This window comes from Atractosteus spatula, chromosome 12 (genome assembly GCF_055471065.1).
Source record: "Atractosteus spatula isolate fAtrSpa1 chromosome 12, fAtrSpa1.hap1, whole genome shotgun sequence".
Lineage (NCBI taxonomy): Eukaryota > Metazoa > Chordata > Actinopteri > Semionotiformes > Lepisosteidae > Atractosteus > Atractosteus spatula.
Window position 1 is genome coordinate 24,134,464 of NC_142717.1, and position 17,433 is coordinate 24,151,896.

Below are 17,433 nucleotides of genomic sequence, written 5' to 3' on the forward strand. Positions count from 1 at the left end.
GAACATGCAGCCCCCACAGAAACACTCTCCTTCAATGTCATTTGCACCACTACTCTTGTGATATACATGTAAGGGTAAGATCCAAAAACTGAAAATCAAATGGCATCGTTAAATCTAGTAATATTGCACCACACATCATTACTACGCCCTGGGCTATCTGGGAGAACAGGATGCTTGACAACAAGAGGGGCATTTGGGGCATCCCCATGAATCAGTACATTATATAAGCTGTAATAACTCTTGCCACATTTAAATATCTAGGTCCTGGATACTGCCTGTGGTTCTAAATGATATGTAAATTTTGTCTTTTTGTGCTGAATCACGCAGATTACAAATATAAAAGTCAAAGGGATGGCACCGTCTGTCCTCGACAAAAGCAGGCAATGTCAGAGCCACTGCACCAGGATGCTGGGAGAGCATCAGTCTGCAGTACGGTAAAAGGTCAGGGATAAGAAAAGGCCATTCAGCCCCAGGCAGGCTGTTTTCTGCCTCGTGTGAGAGCTGCCTGTATTTGTGAGGAGCCCCCCTGCCAATGACACTGAAAGGTCCCAGTGTATCGGCAATGACATCACTCAGGAACCCAGTGCACCAGCTTTTCTACTGTACTGAATGAGTGAGGAAGAGCCATTGTGCCCCCCAGTTTCTCTCCTTGCTTCGTCCCTGCCATGGTCCTAGGAAAAAAACAGTAATAGGAAGTTACTGCCCAAAAAGCATTTATAAGGACTTTTCAAGGCTTCAGTTAGAAAGCTGAATCCCTCATTCCATTTGTTTCTCTTTTACTCTCTCTGAGACCTTGGACCTTGACAGGATTATTATTGGTGCCTTTGAGTAATACAGTCCTTCACCTACAGTACAGCTGTTCCCTTCCAGATGCCAAGCCGCAGTGGGATTACGGCATTAGGCAGACATGTGTGAACCCGGACTCCTCCTGCCCTGGCTGTCAGCTACTATCCCAAGCCCCAAAACTCCACAGAGCAAGTCTCATCCTCTGCTGCAAGTGAAGTGTGCTCAAAACCAGTCCTCCTGTACAATGCTATTGTAACAGATAACGGCGCCCATTCTGCGAAAGGTACTGTGAATATATACAAGAGAAATAGCATTTAATGTTATGCACCTTGCAATTTTGTGCAACTTTGAAGCATTAGCATAAAAGAGTACAAGAGTCCCTTTATTTTTTCCCCTTCAGAAATACATATAAGACTAGCTAATGATTTGGCTATGCTCTGCAAATCTTTTTTCATCTAAACGGGTCAATAGGTGGGCTTGTTTCACTTGATCACATGATTCAGTTTAAAAGGCTTACAGTGTGAACAAGCAAAGGTTTCATGACCTCAGCAGAAGGAGACAAAAAGGCATTTTACAGCATGAGTGTCTGTGGTCCAGAGAGGAAGACAAGAGGACAGGAGGTGACCTAACTGTTTCATCGGAAGTGTCTGTTCACATCCCTGATGTTAACCCGTCACGTCCCTGCAATCAAACCCCCTTCATCCATAGTGCCACAGACCATATTAAACTACAAACACAAGATGCATCTCTTCAGGACAGAACTTAGGTCCTCGCAGCACTCCTTCTGCCCCTGCTGCGGACACCCGCATCGTCATGGAAACCTTCAGCAGCTCAGCGATATGTACACAAATCTAAGCACGTGCACAAATCTGATTTCCTTCATGGCAGAAGGACATGGGGCACAGCTGGGAAGCTCACATGACTCACAGAGGGGACAGCAATTATAATAATTTGGTGGAAAAAAATGCAAATCTCATAGGAAGAACAAGCCCATAAACAACTTAGTAGTAGCCGAGATACATCTACTGTCTGTCTGTATGCCGTGTCCGTGTATTCATGCATTTGTAGTGCAGATGCCAATTAACACATTGCAGAATTTAAAGTAATAAATCTAGAAATCTTTTTCAACATATTTCTCCACTTACATCAGGTCTAATCCATTGCTGTGTGCTGAGGCACTATTTACCAACACGATCACTAAGATTGCAGTTCAGGCTGACTCACACAGATGGGGCCCAGATTGACTTCATTCCTATTCTGCCTTAAAGGGAAGAAGAACATGTGAAGGGACATGCCATGTTGTGCTGCAAGGCAAGCTAAAGGTGGGGTTCAGAAATGTGATTGATCACTATTCTAATTAAAAGAGCAGCACATTGATGAAAATATAGGGATTCTAGATGTAAAATAAAGGTGGTGGCTCCAGCACAGCCTGTGGGAGTGATTGATAAGAGCTTTAATAAAAAAAAAAGCTGAACACAACTCCCACTGAAAGCTTTTTCTTCTTTACAGCTTTCTAGAGTGATGGGTTATATTGTTCCAAGGTCAGTTCCCCTTGGTTCGGTTATCATTTCCACTGTTCTTAGTATTCATGAATCACATTGTCATGAGCTTCAGAGTACTAATATTCCTTCCTTTAAACCCATATTAAGTGATTCTGTCTTGATTTACAGATTTCAAGGCATACAAGTGTCTTACAAATTGTATTTACAATAAGGGGTAACATGAACAGATTCATCACAGTTTCACCTATATACTGTATAACAGAACAATAAAGTAAAGATTGTTACTAAAAGAGACTAAGGCTCTCTACTCTGACTTTTGGAAAAATAAACTTGAACACATCACCGCCACCAAAGTGAAGTAACAATTTTCCAAACAGCTGTATGTCAAAGGATTTTTCCTGCTCGGAAGAGGAGGAAAATTCAACAGGTAACTGAAAAAAGATTTGAATTATTCTCCAAGCAGGAAACAGTTTTTAGATTCCTGTCATAAAATGTTGCATTCTCTTATTGAATGGCATGTGACTTCACAGAAACTGTACAAGCGTGGAAATAAAGATTGATGCTCAGAGTTGAGGACCAATAGATAATCGATCTCGGAGAGAGGAACAGACAAGTTATGTCTTTTACAAAGTTCAGTCTTTTCTTCAAGTACTGTCAGGTCTTTTATAGATTTCGTACACATGACCAATGGAGGTAGTGATCCTTGCCAACTGGGCATGTGCACAACAGTCAGCCAACCCCTTTTCCCTGCAAGCACTTCCAGGAAACGTCTTCTAATTTGAATCCAGGAGAGAGCAGCCTGTAGCTGTCTTCCTATCTGAGTTAGTCTCGCCAACCCAGTGCTACTGCTCAAAAATTCTCTTTTTTACTCATTAATTACCCAGCACGGCTGAGATCTTTTAAACTGAAGGGAAACCACATTAACATGCTGTCGCTTATGAAATTAGATGGAGATATCTGGAAAGAGGGAAGCGCAGGGTGGCTGGATTTTCTAGGTTTTAATACCAGGTATAGTCCAGGCTCCTTTTATACTAATTCATAGTGCAAGCCCAGCCCATTATTCCTAATTTATGTTAGATGGCGCATAACAGTGAGTGGGCTAGACCCAGGGAGACATTTAAGAAACATATATATATATACTTTTTGGATGCTATAATCAGCAGCAGACACAAGTGCCTGAATGCCCAGGTCTGCAGACGATGGAATGATTAGAAAACAACCAAATCAAGTGCTTTTACCAACTAGATGACTGACCAGCAACCCTGGGTTGCCTCGATCTGTCCTCCGTGCTCTCAGAGGAATTCTGGAGCAGCTGTGCAAGGCTGGGAGAGGCCCTGTGAGATGAGGAGATGTGGGATGAAGAGGTGGGAGGCAGCGCTCCCCCTCTCACCGATCCAGCACCCGGCTGTAGTCCTCGCGGCTGCCCTCGCTCTTTAGGTCCGCAAACACCTGCGTGAAGAAATGTGGGTCGGCGTTGATGCGCAGCATCTTCGCGCTCATGGTGTCGATGATGCGCAGGCAGCGGTCCCAGAAGGCCTCCTTGCCCGTCTCGACCAGGAAGGGCTTGAGCGGGTAGGAGATCTCGTTGCCCATGTAGGAGTAGGACAGGTAGAGGCAGGTGAGCAGCGTGGCTTGCAGCTCGTGCTCGGAGGCCACGAGGTCTCCGTCGATGACGTCGCGGCACAGCAAGTAGACGAACACCACGTTGGCCGGCGTGACGAAGGCCTGGTCCTGCCAGCCCTGCAAGAGCAGCGAGCGGTCCACGCTGCGCAGCCAGAGGATGGGGTCTGTCGGCGACAGGTGCTTCAGCCGGTAACAGCGGCCGCACAGGAACTCGCCCAGGCACTTGAGCAGCTCGCTGGTGGAGGCCTGGACGATCACGCGCTTGGGCGAGCCCCCTGAAGGGTAGCCCGATGACACCTTCTTGATGGAGGAGAGCTGGGGTTTCCCATGGGTGCCTGTCAACGGCGCCAGGGGCTGTCCCTCGTAGCTGGAAAGGTTGGCACAAGACAGCGACTTCTTGACATTCTCGTGGTTGAGGTGGGCGACGTCCTTCTGGTAATTGTTGTTGTTGTTCAGGGCACCACCCCCACCTGGGACCCCAGCTTTTTTGGAGCCCCGTTTCTTCGTGGAGGCGACCAGGCGTTTCCAGGTGAGCGCAGGCAGGAACATGGAGTGGCGTTTGATGCTCCGCTCCTTCTGCACACTCAGTGACTTGTTGCCTGCCAGGTTGGGATAGTGGCTGAGCGACCCTGGCCCATCGTCATAGAAACCAGCCTTCTTGGACCCCGGAGACAGTGACAACACTGTACCCATGGTTACACCGAATCCCCTTCAAGTTTGTACCACTTAGTATGTTCGGTTTAACGAACAGAAATAAAGTTAGAGCCAGCGTTCTCGGTAGTCTTCTTTAGGAACAGAAGAAGAAGCAAAAAAGGTTTGTTGCTTCCGCAAAATAAATAAAGGGATAAAGAATCTCTCTTATGCTCAGCATGAGGAATGCTCAGTTCTTCTGGTTAATTCATTGCCTTTCCCAGATGACTCCCGGGAGTAGAACACAGGGCAGGCTTCTCTGTAATGAATAAGGACATGGATATAGTCAGCACCAGGGTCTGCATACGCGATAATGTCTGCTAAATATCTAGAATGAGAAGAGGCAAATGATAAGGTCTGAATGAAAATAAGGTGATAGTTGCAGCTACCAGCGGTTTCTCTGGCGATAACGGATCAGGCTAGCAACGCGGGGACCTACCCTCCCTAACCTTCCGCCCCGATTGTACCAGACACAGCCTCCCTTACAGGTCACACAGCACAACACTACAACACTGTCATTGCTCGGGCCCAGCAGGACAACAGAACAACACACCGCCAGCCACGAGCACAAACTGGACCCCACTGCGCAAGAGGCACGCTACCAAGCAACAGATTGCGAGAGGACAAAAAAAAGCAATTTCATCACACCGTACTGTACATAAACCTAAGTTCTCTTGCACCCTTGTGGTTGGTTTTCGTGCATTAGCAGCAACATAGCTGGCGCAATCAAAGACGTGCACAACCGAATTTCAGATCCTTGAAAATATCTGCAACCGAAGCAGCAATGAAAACAAGAAATCGCTCACCTGTGAAAGACGGAGAGTTCAGGTGGGGAGCAAGGGCTGGAGATACCAGTGTTCTGGTTTGCCGAGTCGCCTCTGCGTTGGGATTTAAAAACCACAAAGACGATTCATCGTATCAACTCGAACAGGGCTTTTTTTCCCCCGCACGAAATCAATAAACGAGAACCATCTGAGCCTCGTTGGCACCCTGCGCGCAGCCCGCAAGTCCCCGGCCACCTAACCGCCTCCCCTCTCTGAAGCCGATTTTCTCCTCTTATTTGCTGATTGTACTCGTGTTTTTCTCATTCGTTGCTTTAAATAAAAAAAGACCGAGGTTAACTCAGCAGATCCTCGTTGTTCTTCTTCCTCCACACAAAAAAGAGATAAAAAAATCGCTGCGCATAGACTCAAACCCGTACGGTGCAAATATTGCGCCAGGTCGATTAAGAAATCAGTTAAATAAATTCTGAAAAAATAATAACGTTTTAAAAAACATAAACTTTAAATTACTTAAAAGGAAAAGAAAATCTCCCGAAATGTTTCAGTCGCCTTTGCTTGCAGTTGCAAAGAGCATTTTCGTGTACTGCATTTATTGGCGAGCCTGGCAAAGCCCAGCTCAGTGTGGGCTCTCGCCGAAAGACTGCGGTGGCGACTGGGCAGGGTGACTCGCTGCAGACTGCGAGTCCTGTCTCTGCCGATCTTAAAAGCACCATCTGATGTGTTCAAGCACTGGAGAAATTAGGACAATCTCTTTCCCTCCACTGAGCACACTGCGCTCCGCAGCTAATCAGACTGTTCCTTCTGACAACCAGACTCCTCCTCGCCCCGGCGTCTCAGCTGCTCAGCCTCGCCGGCCGCAGCTTTGCGTGACCTCACACACGCGGACACTTTGCGATGTGGGAAACTGAGGCAGAGAGGGACGCTGCAGATGCGAGTTGGAAAAAAGCAGAGCCTTGTGCACGGCTATCTGACAAACACTAGACGCTGTTAGAAAACACAACCGCTGAGCTTCAGTGAATAAACTGGTGCGATTGCTGCATTGACTGTGTGGGGGGAAAAAAGAGACTGCATTTCCGATACAGCTCATGTGCTCACGGTGTGAGACGCACAACGTGCAATAATGTGATTGTGCATGCACTAGTCAACATCCCACGAATTCAGGTGAACATCTGATGTCTTAAAACCATACTGTTTTGTGGATGTCAACGCAAAAGGAACCTGGACCGGTACTCCAGCAATTATTAGTAGCATTTATCTCAAGGGGATTAATTTGGTACCGTGTTCCATATAGGATGTGAATTCACAACCTCCTATCTAAAATGTATTCTTACTGTATGTACTGTATCTTAAAAGATAAAACGATATGTTGACAAAATGTTTAATGTTCCCAAAAAATCTTCCATCTGGTAATTTAACAGTAGTGTATATAACATCATTATGTTAACTGTGATTTTGTTTATTCCTGTATATTTCTTGAAATATGTTCTAGATTTTTATAGTATATAACATATATGTTTAAGATATTTAATAGTAAAATACATTAATTTTAAATTTAGTTGTAAAATACTGTCATATTTTTGGAAAATATATTTCAACATCTGGGAATATACAGTATGGTCATATACTTAAAATATTTAATTTTACATTAAATTACACTACAATGCATTCTCTACTACAACAAAAGGAAAGGCGAAGAGCCCTGTTTCATGGTGATAGGGAAACAAACACATTTTGTTCTTGAAAAGTTGTTTTGTGGTACTTTCCAAATCTGTTAAGAAACAATAGAGCACAGTTTTGGGAGGCTAGCTAGAGCAGAGTTAAAAATTAGAGAAAGGAAAAGGAATTTGCTCTGGAGCAAAAAGCTCTCCCATTCATTCTGTGAAGTTATTCTCTGCTTTTGCAGACAGGAACTGGACTGGAACTGTAGGCTGATGTGTGTCTCAGTGGGGGAGGGGATCTTGTATAGGTAAAGTAAGGCTCTGGACTCGTGATTGGTGGGTTGTGGGTTCGAGTCCCTGCTGCAGAGACTGCTGTTGTACCTTGCAAGAGGTACTTTACTCCAGCTGGGACTGTTGTTTGCTGAGGGTCAACTCTGTAATGGATTAGCATACCATCTGGGGGGATTTAAAAGTCCCATCAAGGGTAAGGTTAAACTATCAAATAACTCCATGGAAATGATTTGTTGATGATTTTTGCTTGAATACAGATCTACCTGTCTCACTCTCCCTAACAATGTGTTATTTGTCATAGTAGAAAAGAAACATCATTCTACAGTACATCATGCAGCATCCAGATTAAGTGCCTACCTAATGGTAAAGATAAAGAATCTGTTGAGGCTGCTTTTTATTCCATTACAGTTTTCAGATACTTAATCGATCCAAACCCACATGATGAACTAAAGCAGCAAAAGGCTGTTTGCAGGTTTGAAAACGTTTTTGGATAGACCTATTACAATCTGCAAGACTGCTGGCCTTCATGACAAACCTCACTATAGTTGGAGGGCAGAATGCCACAGCACAGAATAAGAAATACCCGTTGTAGAGGAATTGTTTTAGAGTATCCATAAAATCTCGAGTGGAGAGAGAGAGACATTCCAAAAATCTGAATCTCTGTATTCCTTATTGTTGTGTTAGTGCAGATAACAGGACACGGTGCTTCTCAAGTAGTTCCACACTGAGAACATGCAGACACAGTTCTACAGCTCAAATGGTACAGTACATGTGGTTTTAGGATGGAGATTTTTATGGTGGCACTTGAGAGGAAAAAAGAAAGGAAGAAATGGAGCAGTTTCTCTTTTTTTCAGAAAAGTGTATGTCCAGAACAACTAACTGTCCAACAGAACCCCACATTCATTCAACCGTAGATTTATTTCCACTGGCTCCTCCCTCACAGAACAATAGTATAGTTGCGCATTTTTTATGCCTTACCTGCTTTTTAAGGAGGCAGGGGAATCCACTGAAGAACGAATGAGCAGCTGCAATATTCAAAATAGACACCGACTAATCCGGAGTTCACAAGAAATAACCACACTCAGGAATTAAAAGTAATGAAAACGTGTTATTTGAGTGTTTGGCTACAATAAATTTGGTTCAACCCTCTTGGCTGTGGCCCAGCTCTTGCTCACAGGACACTGCTCACTGGGTAATTGAAGACGAGGGGGAGGAGGGATACAAAAGTCAAATGCAAAGGAGAAAAAACCTTATGTGCATTATTAATAGTTTTTTTTAAACTTAGATTTTGACAGGAATGATTATAATTTAGGACCATTGAGACTTGGCTGCTGTCATCTCTCCCAAACGTTCATTATAAACTCCATTTCCTGTTGGTAACCAGTGAGTGAACCAGTAATAAGCTCAAGCCTGAGTAGGATCTGCACATCTCCAGTGAGTAGAGTGGCCTCTCACCGTGTGGATGGAGAGATGTTGCCCATGGCTGCTCAGTGCTGTTCTGACCCAGGCTGGGGATTTCTTGCGGATGCAGAGAATTATCAGCTTAGAGCCCCTGATCCCCTCGTTGTCGTCAACAGGAATCTCCTCAGTCTGCAGACTTGGGCTGTGAGTCTGAGTTCACAATCCTGTTAATTTATTAGCAACATTAGAATTAAAAAAATAATGACAAGAAGAGGCCAATCGGCCACATCTGAATTTTCATTTGTTTTATGCTCTGTGTGTTTCTACCATGCTGTCTTATGGTATGATCTTGTGCAAAGCCTCTCTAGTGCTTTCATGTTAAAATGCTTCATTAAATTTATTCAGAGGTGCTCTCTCCTCTCAGAAAAGCACAATCTCTAAACAAATTCCCATATTTTTGCCGACATTTGTGTTTCCGATGGGAGCAGTGGGAGCACAGACAGGCCTGGGATATAAATGATGATGTCATCTGGATTGGACAGCTGACCCATTTGGCTCAGGGAGATGGGAATTCATTGAGTCAGACCGCATGGATAGAAGTTTCTTCTTTTATGATACTTAAAGGTTAATAATGTCATAAGAAAAAAGTACAGTACAGGTCCAGAATTCTATGAACGCTTTCTGTTAGCTCTCCATTACTCATTTAAATGTGAAATGTAATAAATAAAAATTACAAATAGGTGGGATCAACGTCCGCTGGCCACCGTCAAAAATAGTATTTGGAGTTTAAATACTAGAGAATGGAGATATGGAGGAGATTTGTCACTGTCCGATCATTTAAACCATTGGAAAGTGCCTTGGAATGAAATCCATTATAATTTAGTGAGTGTCCCTGGTAATGAACTCTACAGATTTACAGTAGCATCTGACTTCCCATCTCAACAGTCTCACTCTTCTTATTTATCATTGCTTAAGCACCGCAAGGCCAGGATTGATACATATTACACAGTCTGCTCTTTTACCTGCACATAGTTGTGAATTTCAACACGGTGCTTCATCTAACCCACAGAAGTGTGACACTGTCAACGATCCAAGTGGTGACTTGACTTTGTCAAGTACTTTGAAATGGTGCTCACTATCAAAGACAGTAATGTAGGAAACAGAATTTGATTGATTCAACATGATCCTAGCCAGCAACACGACTCCAGCCAGCTGTTAGCTGGAAACACATTTACCAAAAGTGAATTTACGATGCTTTACTTTATTTATGGTGGTATCTCCCTCCTGTGATTTTTGGTTTTAACTGTTTAAATTCTAGCAACGCACAATGACATGGGTGTATTCAGTATTTTGGCAAAATGCAATTTTTCCTCTGTCACCTCTAATGTGCAAAACAGCAATTGTGATTAATGTGAATCATTTAGTTCCCGTTGCTTCAATTAAGTAAGACCTAGGCAAATACCTATCCTGATGCAAACTGATGTTTTGTTTTAATTTCTGGAAATTATACCTCTTGTAGTTTTCTATTAAATTGCTTAATGATCCAAGCCCCCACGTCTGTAAATGACAGCACATTAATGAAGGTAATATACTATATTTATTCATTATTGTCATGTTCTTTGTCATGCTTCTTGTTTGCCCCTGAATAAATTTGACTGTAATTCAGTTCCTTCATATTGTCTCTTAGGGTCTCTATTACCGTAGAGTAACTATGGTATGCTGTAAGTCTGGTATTTATAACTGTTTGTATAACTCTGTATCTTTCGGAAGCTACCCTTGCTCTGGTGCATTATCCCTGCTTCTAAGGAGACACTTAGGAGACACATGACTTGTTAGAGACGTCTTTTTATATTTTATGCAGTGGTCGCAGAGCCAGATGGGCAATGCCCTAACAGTATGATCCTGAATCTGAGGACGCAGGTCATTGGTCTCTGCATTCAGGGGTGAAGTGTCCAGATGTTAGGGTCCTTTGTTATAGCCTCTCCTCATGACGGTCTACAGAGCTGTGAGCACTGCAATCGTTGCTGCTTGTTAGCACCTGTCTACACCCACACAGCACTCATCTTTATTGTTCACAGTGCAACAACTCAGCTATTTATAGTCCTGCACTCAGGAGCGAAGCTCCACAGTTTTGCTTTTGACATTCTTTGCCATCACACCAAAAGCAACACCTTTAATTGACTCAGAGCCAAGAGCTACATCTCTTTTTTTCTAGTAAAAAACATTTACTAGAACATTTTACTAAACATTTACATCATTTTAAAATATCTTCTGATGTAGTCAATTTAGAGATTCATTTTGCTGATTAAAATGAAATATCTTTACGATGATAAACACTAAACACTAAGACTATTTAGGTTGCAAGGGTACCAAAATACCAAACAGATGTGAAGAGCTCAGTGAGCCATTTTGTGAAGGAACCCAGGGTAACATCTTCATCAACATGACTAAGTAGCTTGTTCCAGACTTGTATCACCCTTGATGTAAAGTCTTCTTGCCAGCATTTGATGCACTTGATCTTAATTTCTTCTTGTGTAATCTACTTTTTACTTCACTATAGATGTCAAAGGAGTCCATAGTTTGACTTTGCTAGTTCAGTTTCAGTGTGAATCTGAATCAGTGTTGTTTGTCCTTCTGTGGTCAAGACTATGACCTGTGTGAACTACTCACAATGATGGCTCACTGTATGCCTTTCATGCTGCCCAACATTGCAACATAACCCATTGCCACATCATCGGTAGTAGATTTTATTATGAATGCCAGATTAATCCTAGACAAAAGGCTTGTTGTATTCTGTTAACAGCTAATAGTTCTGTCTCAATTTGGAATGGGAATGATTAGATAGGAAGTTGATTTAGGAATGTGAGTATTTAATTCAAACTCATCAAGGAGACTACAATGAGTGCACATGAATGGAAGACAGTTTAAAGATAGGAATAATGCATTTAGAAATTAAAAACGGCACGCTACATAAAAAACAAAGAACATTGGCTGTTTAGACGAAATCACATAATCATTTAGAGCAAAATACATTTCATCATCATTTAGTGAAACCAGATTCATTGTCATCCTTCAAAAAGCACTTTGAAGTAAACATAACACTACAGCAAAGATTAATAAGTCTTGTTCAGCTGAAACCTAGATAGAAAATCTGCTGTGCTAGCAGAAAGTATTACATTAGAATTATTTATTGCAGAATTGATCTTTAAAATTAAAATGTAAAAAAAGTATTTGGATAAATAAATTACAGTTAATGAAAAGGAGAAATTAGGTTGCCAGGTTTCTTCTCATCTCTAATATTCTGGTGTTTCTAGTAAGGTATGAGGATAGAGCGTAGGCCGGCTCCTACAATACCAAGATAAGATGTTTTCAGAGATCACCACCAATGTGGACTGGTAGTGACAGGTGCCATCTGGTAGGTGTAACTGTTCCAATATTTCCTCCATCTCCAGTGGACTTCTAAGTTTTTTGTGATGTACTCTTCTTTCAAAAGGCAAATTTCTTAATTGTCTCTTTATCTCTACATTTCTGCCTTTTCTCTCTTTCCCCACTTCCTGTTAGCCTGCCTGCCAGTTCTCAGGGTCTTGGTGACAACATGGTTTCCTCTGTGTACAGTATTTTATACACCCACATGCCAGCACAGGAAGCAGGGGATTGAGAAAGAGGACATTGCTTACGTTATGTTAATGGTATGATGTTATGTGCACCTATTGAAGCCCCAGGTTACTGATCAAAGTGCAGGTGCTGTCCCTTGTGGACCAATATGTGGAACAAGACAAAAGTCTGTGGCAAAGGACACAAACAAGGACAAAATTAATGAAGCCAACTCTCCTTTTCTTGAAAAAGGAGTAACAGTAGAGTCCCAATTTTATGCAATCAAAAAAGAAATATTTTTTTAGCCTAAAGGGACTGTACATTTTGCATTCTGAAATGCTCATAACATCATTTTGTTTCTTAATTTTAGGGAAAACAGTCAAAAACAAACTGTAACAGTCAGTGTTTTATACTGCCACATGTGTTCATAGTGGTCACACAGATTTAATTTGCCTATATTTATCTCTTTTTAGAACTGAAATACAGTTGAAAGTTGTTGAGTTCTACCTGTTTGGGAATTATATTTCCAGGATCCCAGCTGTTAGTGCGGTGTGTTTGCGCTGGTATAGTAGATATAACTCTTGTCATTTTGTTTCATTGGCTCTTGGGTCAGCGTGCTGAGGTGCTTCTTCTGCACCTGCTATATGTCTCTCAGTGGTGAAGTGTGTGTCATTTCCCTTCTGACCCCAGTGACCTCACTTGACCCATGTGATGTCACCTCTGCTTCTCTCACACTCAAGAAGAAGAGCATCTGGTCCTTGTTGCATGGTAATCACACAGTGAGAGGAATCAAGCCACGCCCCCCTACTTCCTGTTGTTGTTTTTAAGACAAGTGGCTCATTAAAGGACCACAGAAAGAGAGACTGTCTGAGAGTAAATAACAAAGGCAGGTTTTACTTCTTTCCACATAAAAAGTCAGTGGCCTTCAACACTGTCTCTTTATCAGTCCAATTAATCATTTTACTTTTTATTTACAGGTATGTATCACCATTTTTGGTAAGCAACATCTTAAATCACTGTGCAATGTTAGACTGTAATGCAGCACAGCAAAGGTGGTACAAGATTTACATACAACATACAAATGCCACTCAGAGAGCAGCCCAGGTCCAGAATTGAACTCAGGGCCCCAGCGCTGCAAGGCAGCAATGCTATCTACTGCGCCAACATGAAAATAACTAAAACCATGTTTTTGGGCAGTTTCAACACCACCTCCTGGTCCTCCCTTGCCTTCTTATCTCCACCCCCCAATTACTATACCTGTGTGTCATGACATAGAGGTTCACGAGAGATGCTACTGTAAAAAAAGTAGCCTTTTAGCTTAATGAGTGTGTGAAGAAGAATACATTATGACTAAGAGCACTTGAGAATAAATCAGTTAGATCTGATTGGTAAATGTGATGGATTAGCTGCCACAGCACTTCATACTGGATTCTCGGCTCATGAAAATTACCTTGAGATGTTGTGATCATGTTTTTGAAAATTCTGATAAATGATAATTGAAGACAATGTTGGCTTTTTCTCACCCTCTTATTAAGCCGCATTCCTAACAGTCAAAGTTGTTATAAAATATAGTATGAAACACTAGTGGAGCCTTTGGATATATTGTTGATGATAATAACATACATGTATTGGAACGTGATTGTGTATCAAACATTTGCACGGCAGTGTAGATCGTGTTTCTGTACAGTTTTATACTTTGTCTTCATTCTCAACTATTCTGCAGAGTTCAGTTATAAATAAACCATCACCAAGGCTACAGTGTCTTAGACCTAAATTTAGAGCACGTTGCTCTGGAGGAAACAGTTGTGGCAGTGAGGGCTGTCAAATCTGAGGCATATGAGCCCCCCCTGGTGGAAATTGTGTGTAAACACTATTATGTCATGAGACCTACTGAGCAGAGAGCAATTTTAAAACTTCCTTTTAAAAGAATTTTTAAAATATGTATTGTTCAAAATGAAAGGGTTAGAAAAAGAAAGTAGAAACAAACACGTGAGGATTGCAAAGGCACGAGCCTGAATTCATAGAATGGCAGCAAAGAAAAAAAAAACATTATTATAATTTTACCTTATTTTTCCTTAGTTGATGAAATAGTCTGTGGAATACTGAAGTTATATAATATGTGTTGACAGTACAACTGCAGCAGGGCCTCCTTACCCCTTAAAGGGGAAAATACTTTTTCTGTAGAATAAATTCAGAAAATCAGGTGCAAAGGGTCACTGAAATAACTTTCTACTAGCTTTCCTTTTTCCTAGGTAGCACACACAACCGATTAACCTCATTTCTTCTTCTGCTCACTTGTACCTCAAAGGCCAGTGTACTGTAGGTTTTCACAAGCCAGCAGGCATAAAACAATAAAAATACAATCAAATAAACTACTAAATGTATGCTTTGTAATAACATAGACAGGAGAAAGTATACTACACACAATGCAGTGTAACATTTTTAAAATGTTATTGAGGGAAAATGCTTTTTTAGACCAAAGGGTACTGAAGTGCTTCAGTTCCAGTAGGAGACTTCTGCAAGCCCAGCTGGTTTTCGTGGGACTCTCTCCCTAGCAAATCAGGAAGAGAAGCAAGACAGTGCTTCACCAATCAAATTAAAACCTCAGAACCTCAGATTGTGAGGAGTGGAATTTATGGAATTTATCAAAGATACACAGACTCTCTGTGCTATGGGATCTTTAGATTACAAAGTCAGAACCTCCGTTTAATGACTCATCCTATTACACCTCAGTGTCTCTAGTGTCTTACCACATTGGACATTGGTCCAGACACTATAGTATCACCTTGTTGTCCACCAACACCATACCAACAAACAGAAACAACACAAATTGTGCTTAAACAATCTTTACTGTATTAAGGTCTCCAAAGGCAACCCTCTCTCCAAAGAAGACAACTAATGAAATATAAAAGCAAGTGACAACACTGCAATCTACAGTACGAAACATACAGTAATATGCACTTAATGATGCATAAATAATATGCGTTAAAATTGAAGATAAAATCTAAAACTCATGTAATGATTGTGAAACTCACTATCATAAGTAATTAATTCTCAATCATGGTTCAGAATGTTTTGACTTTCAACTGCTTGGTGCAGAAGTTCCACACAGATCAATGTGTGAGTTCTTGTACAGATCAAGGTGTAAGCTACTAGCCTCTATGAATTCAAGACTTCACATATCGAAATAAAATAGAAAATCATCTGCGCAATACTCTGGAATCCATTTTACCCACACATTAAGAAGATATCTGAAATATGATTAATATGTCTCTTGCAAAATTTATAACCTATGGCTTTCAAATGATGAAAAGCTCACCATCTTTATATACTGATAAGCAAAGACTTATTATTTTCATCTAAACGAAGGGGTATCTAAAGCTTTAGGAAACACCATAAACAAAAGTGAAATTTAAAAGAAAAGCCAGAACAGAACTAATCTTAAGAAGAGTTTCTAACTTGAGAAAATGAAGATGTCAGACTTCTATCTAATTATAGCCATAGAAACAAAAACCACTATATGAGGTCCTGAAGTCTGTTTGAAATCACATATGGACCACATCAGACCCGTTTTCTGGGGTGTGGAACATGGTTATAGATCCCACAAAAACACCAACCTCTGCTCTCTTTAATCCAAACAAGATATTCAAAAAGCTTGGGTATGACGCTATCATAAAATCTAACACGATGGCTTCGGAAGAATCAAGAAATTGGTATTTCTTCGCAAACCTCAAAATGAAACTGTACAATAAGGTAAGACAATTATATATTAAAAATGTTTAAATCAATGTTATTCAAAAAAACAATTGACTTAGGAGCAGAGGCCCAGATCTCAGCAAGTCGCTGAGAGTTTTTCATGAATGTTTGTCTCTTTAAAGAAAATGCATCATATTTCAATATTTTAGTTTATTTTCCAGTTGCATTTCAGTGTTTCATGGCAGTAATTAGGATTTGTACATTGAAAGCACTGAATCATTTAATTATAAGAAAGGATTTCCTCTATCTGGCACTCAGGTTTTCTTAGTTTGTTTAACAACTATTTGACTGGTAGAAGACATAAATTTATCCAGTTCAAGTTTCATCCCTTTCCCATAGCCTTAGGCTGTTGATGATTTAAAATGGAGTTGAAAACCTGCTGGATTAATTATTTTAAATTATATGCAATATTTTAAGAGCAGAGCTTATATTCCACAAACATCTTCACCTTAAAGTTGGGGTCACCAGCAATGATCAAGGAGAGCCAACTAAGTAGAAGACTTCTCAAATGAAATGTGTATTCTCAAATCTTAATACCTTTCACCCAAAAGGACACAAATTCTTTACTAAATCAATTAGTTACAGGTATTCCCAATATTTAAAAAGATTAATTGGATTGGCTTTTCTGGATCAGGATTGGAAACTGCTGCTTTCAAAAACTTTGTGTTGCACAATTTGCCTGCTTAGCTGAAAGACATCATTTTAGTCTGCTGAAAATTGGAAAAGCTAGAAAATGTTAATTGTTATTTACAATCTTACAAATCTCAATACTACAGTGTTCAGTCCTCCTGGGCTCAATCTACTCCAATTTCATGTAGATCATACTAACCTGGCCCTGTGGCTCCTACTGTAGAAGGGAATCATGAAAGTAGTGGAAAATAAAAGAGGTGAAAACTCTTGTACCCTGAAAAAAGTCCTAGTACATTCTGAGATGAACATTCTATAAGACTATATTCTATAAGACTACTCATAAAAGGTAATAAAACATTTACTAGTTAGCAGGATATAAATAATGTCATGTGACATCTTTACTAATGTAAAACTGTCAGTGAGATATACTGTAGTTCTAATATTTTGAAAAGCAGGCAGCACATTTGTCGTGTGACTGGCACTTATCATCTCTTACTTGAGTGTTTGACATTCTCCAACAGATCAGAGAATACATTACATTAAAGTAGTCCTTTACCATGTATGAAATTTTACTTTATATGTTTACATTATTCAGTTGAATAATGAAGACTTTACACATTTTAAATTCTATTTTTTGTTCAGTTTCAGTCCATTCTGTAACAATGCGGGAGTGGGAGGAGCCACGGCGAAAACAGGTAAAAAATGAATAAGAGTGAATAA

General features: G+C 40.8%; 1 protein-coding gene across 1 annotated transcript; it reads right to left on the reverse strand.

The window, feature by feature from the left end:
- Positions 1-3,428: 3,428 nt before the first annotated feature.
- LOC148822814 (cyclin-dependent kinase 5 activator 1) lies at positions 3,429-6,172 on the reverse strand. Its single transcript, XM_088929760.1, has 2 exons — positions 5,408-6,172; positions 3,429-4,860 (listed from the first exon to the last, which is right to left on the reverse strand). The coding sequence occupies exon 2, from the start codon at positions 4,602-4,604 to the stop codon at positions 3,675-3,677; it is 930 nt and encodes a 309-aa protein (XP_088785886.1). The 5' UTR covers positions 4,605-4,860; positions 5,408-6,172; the 3' UTR covers positions 3,429-3,674.
- Positions 6,173-17,433: the final 11,261 nt, after the last annotated feature.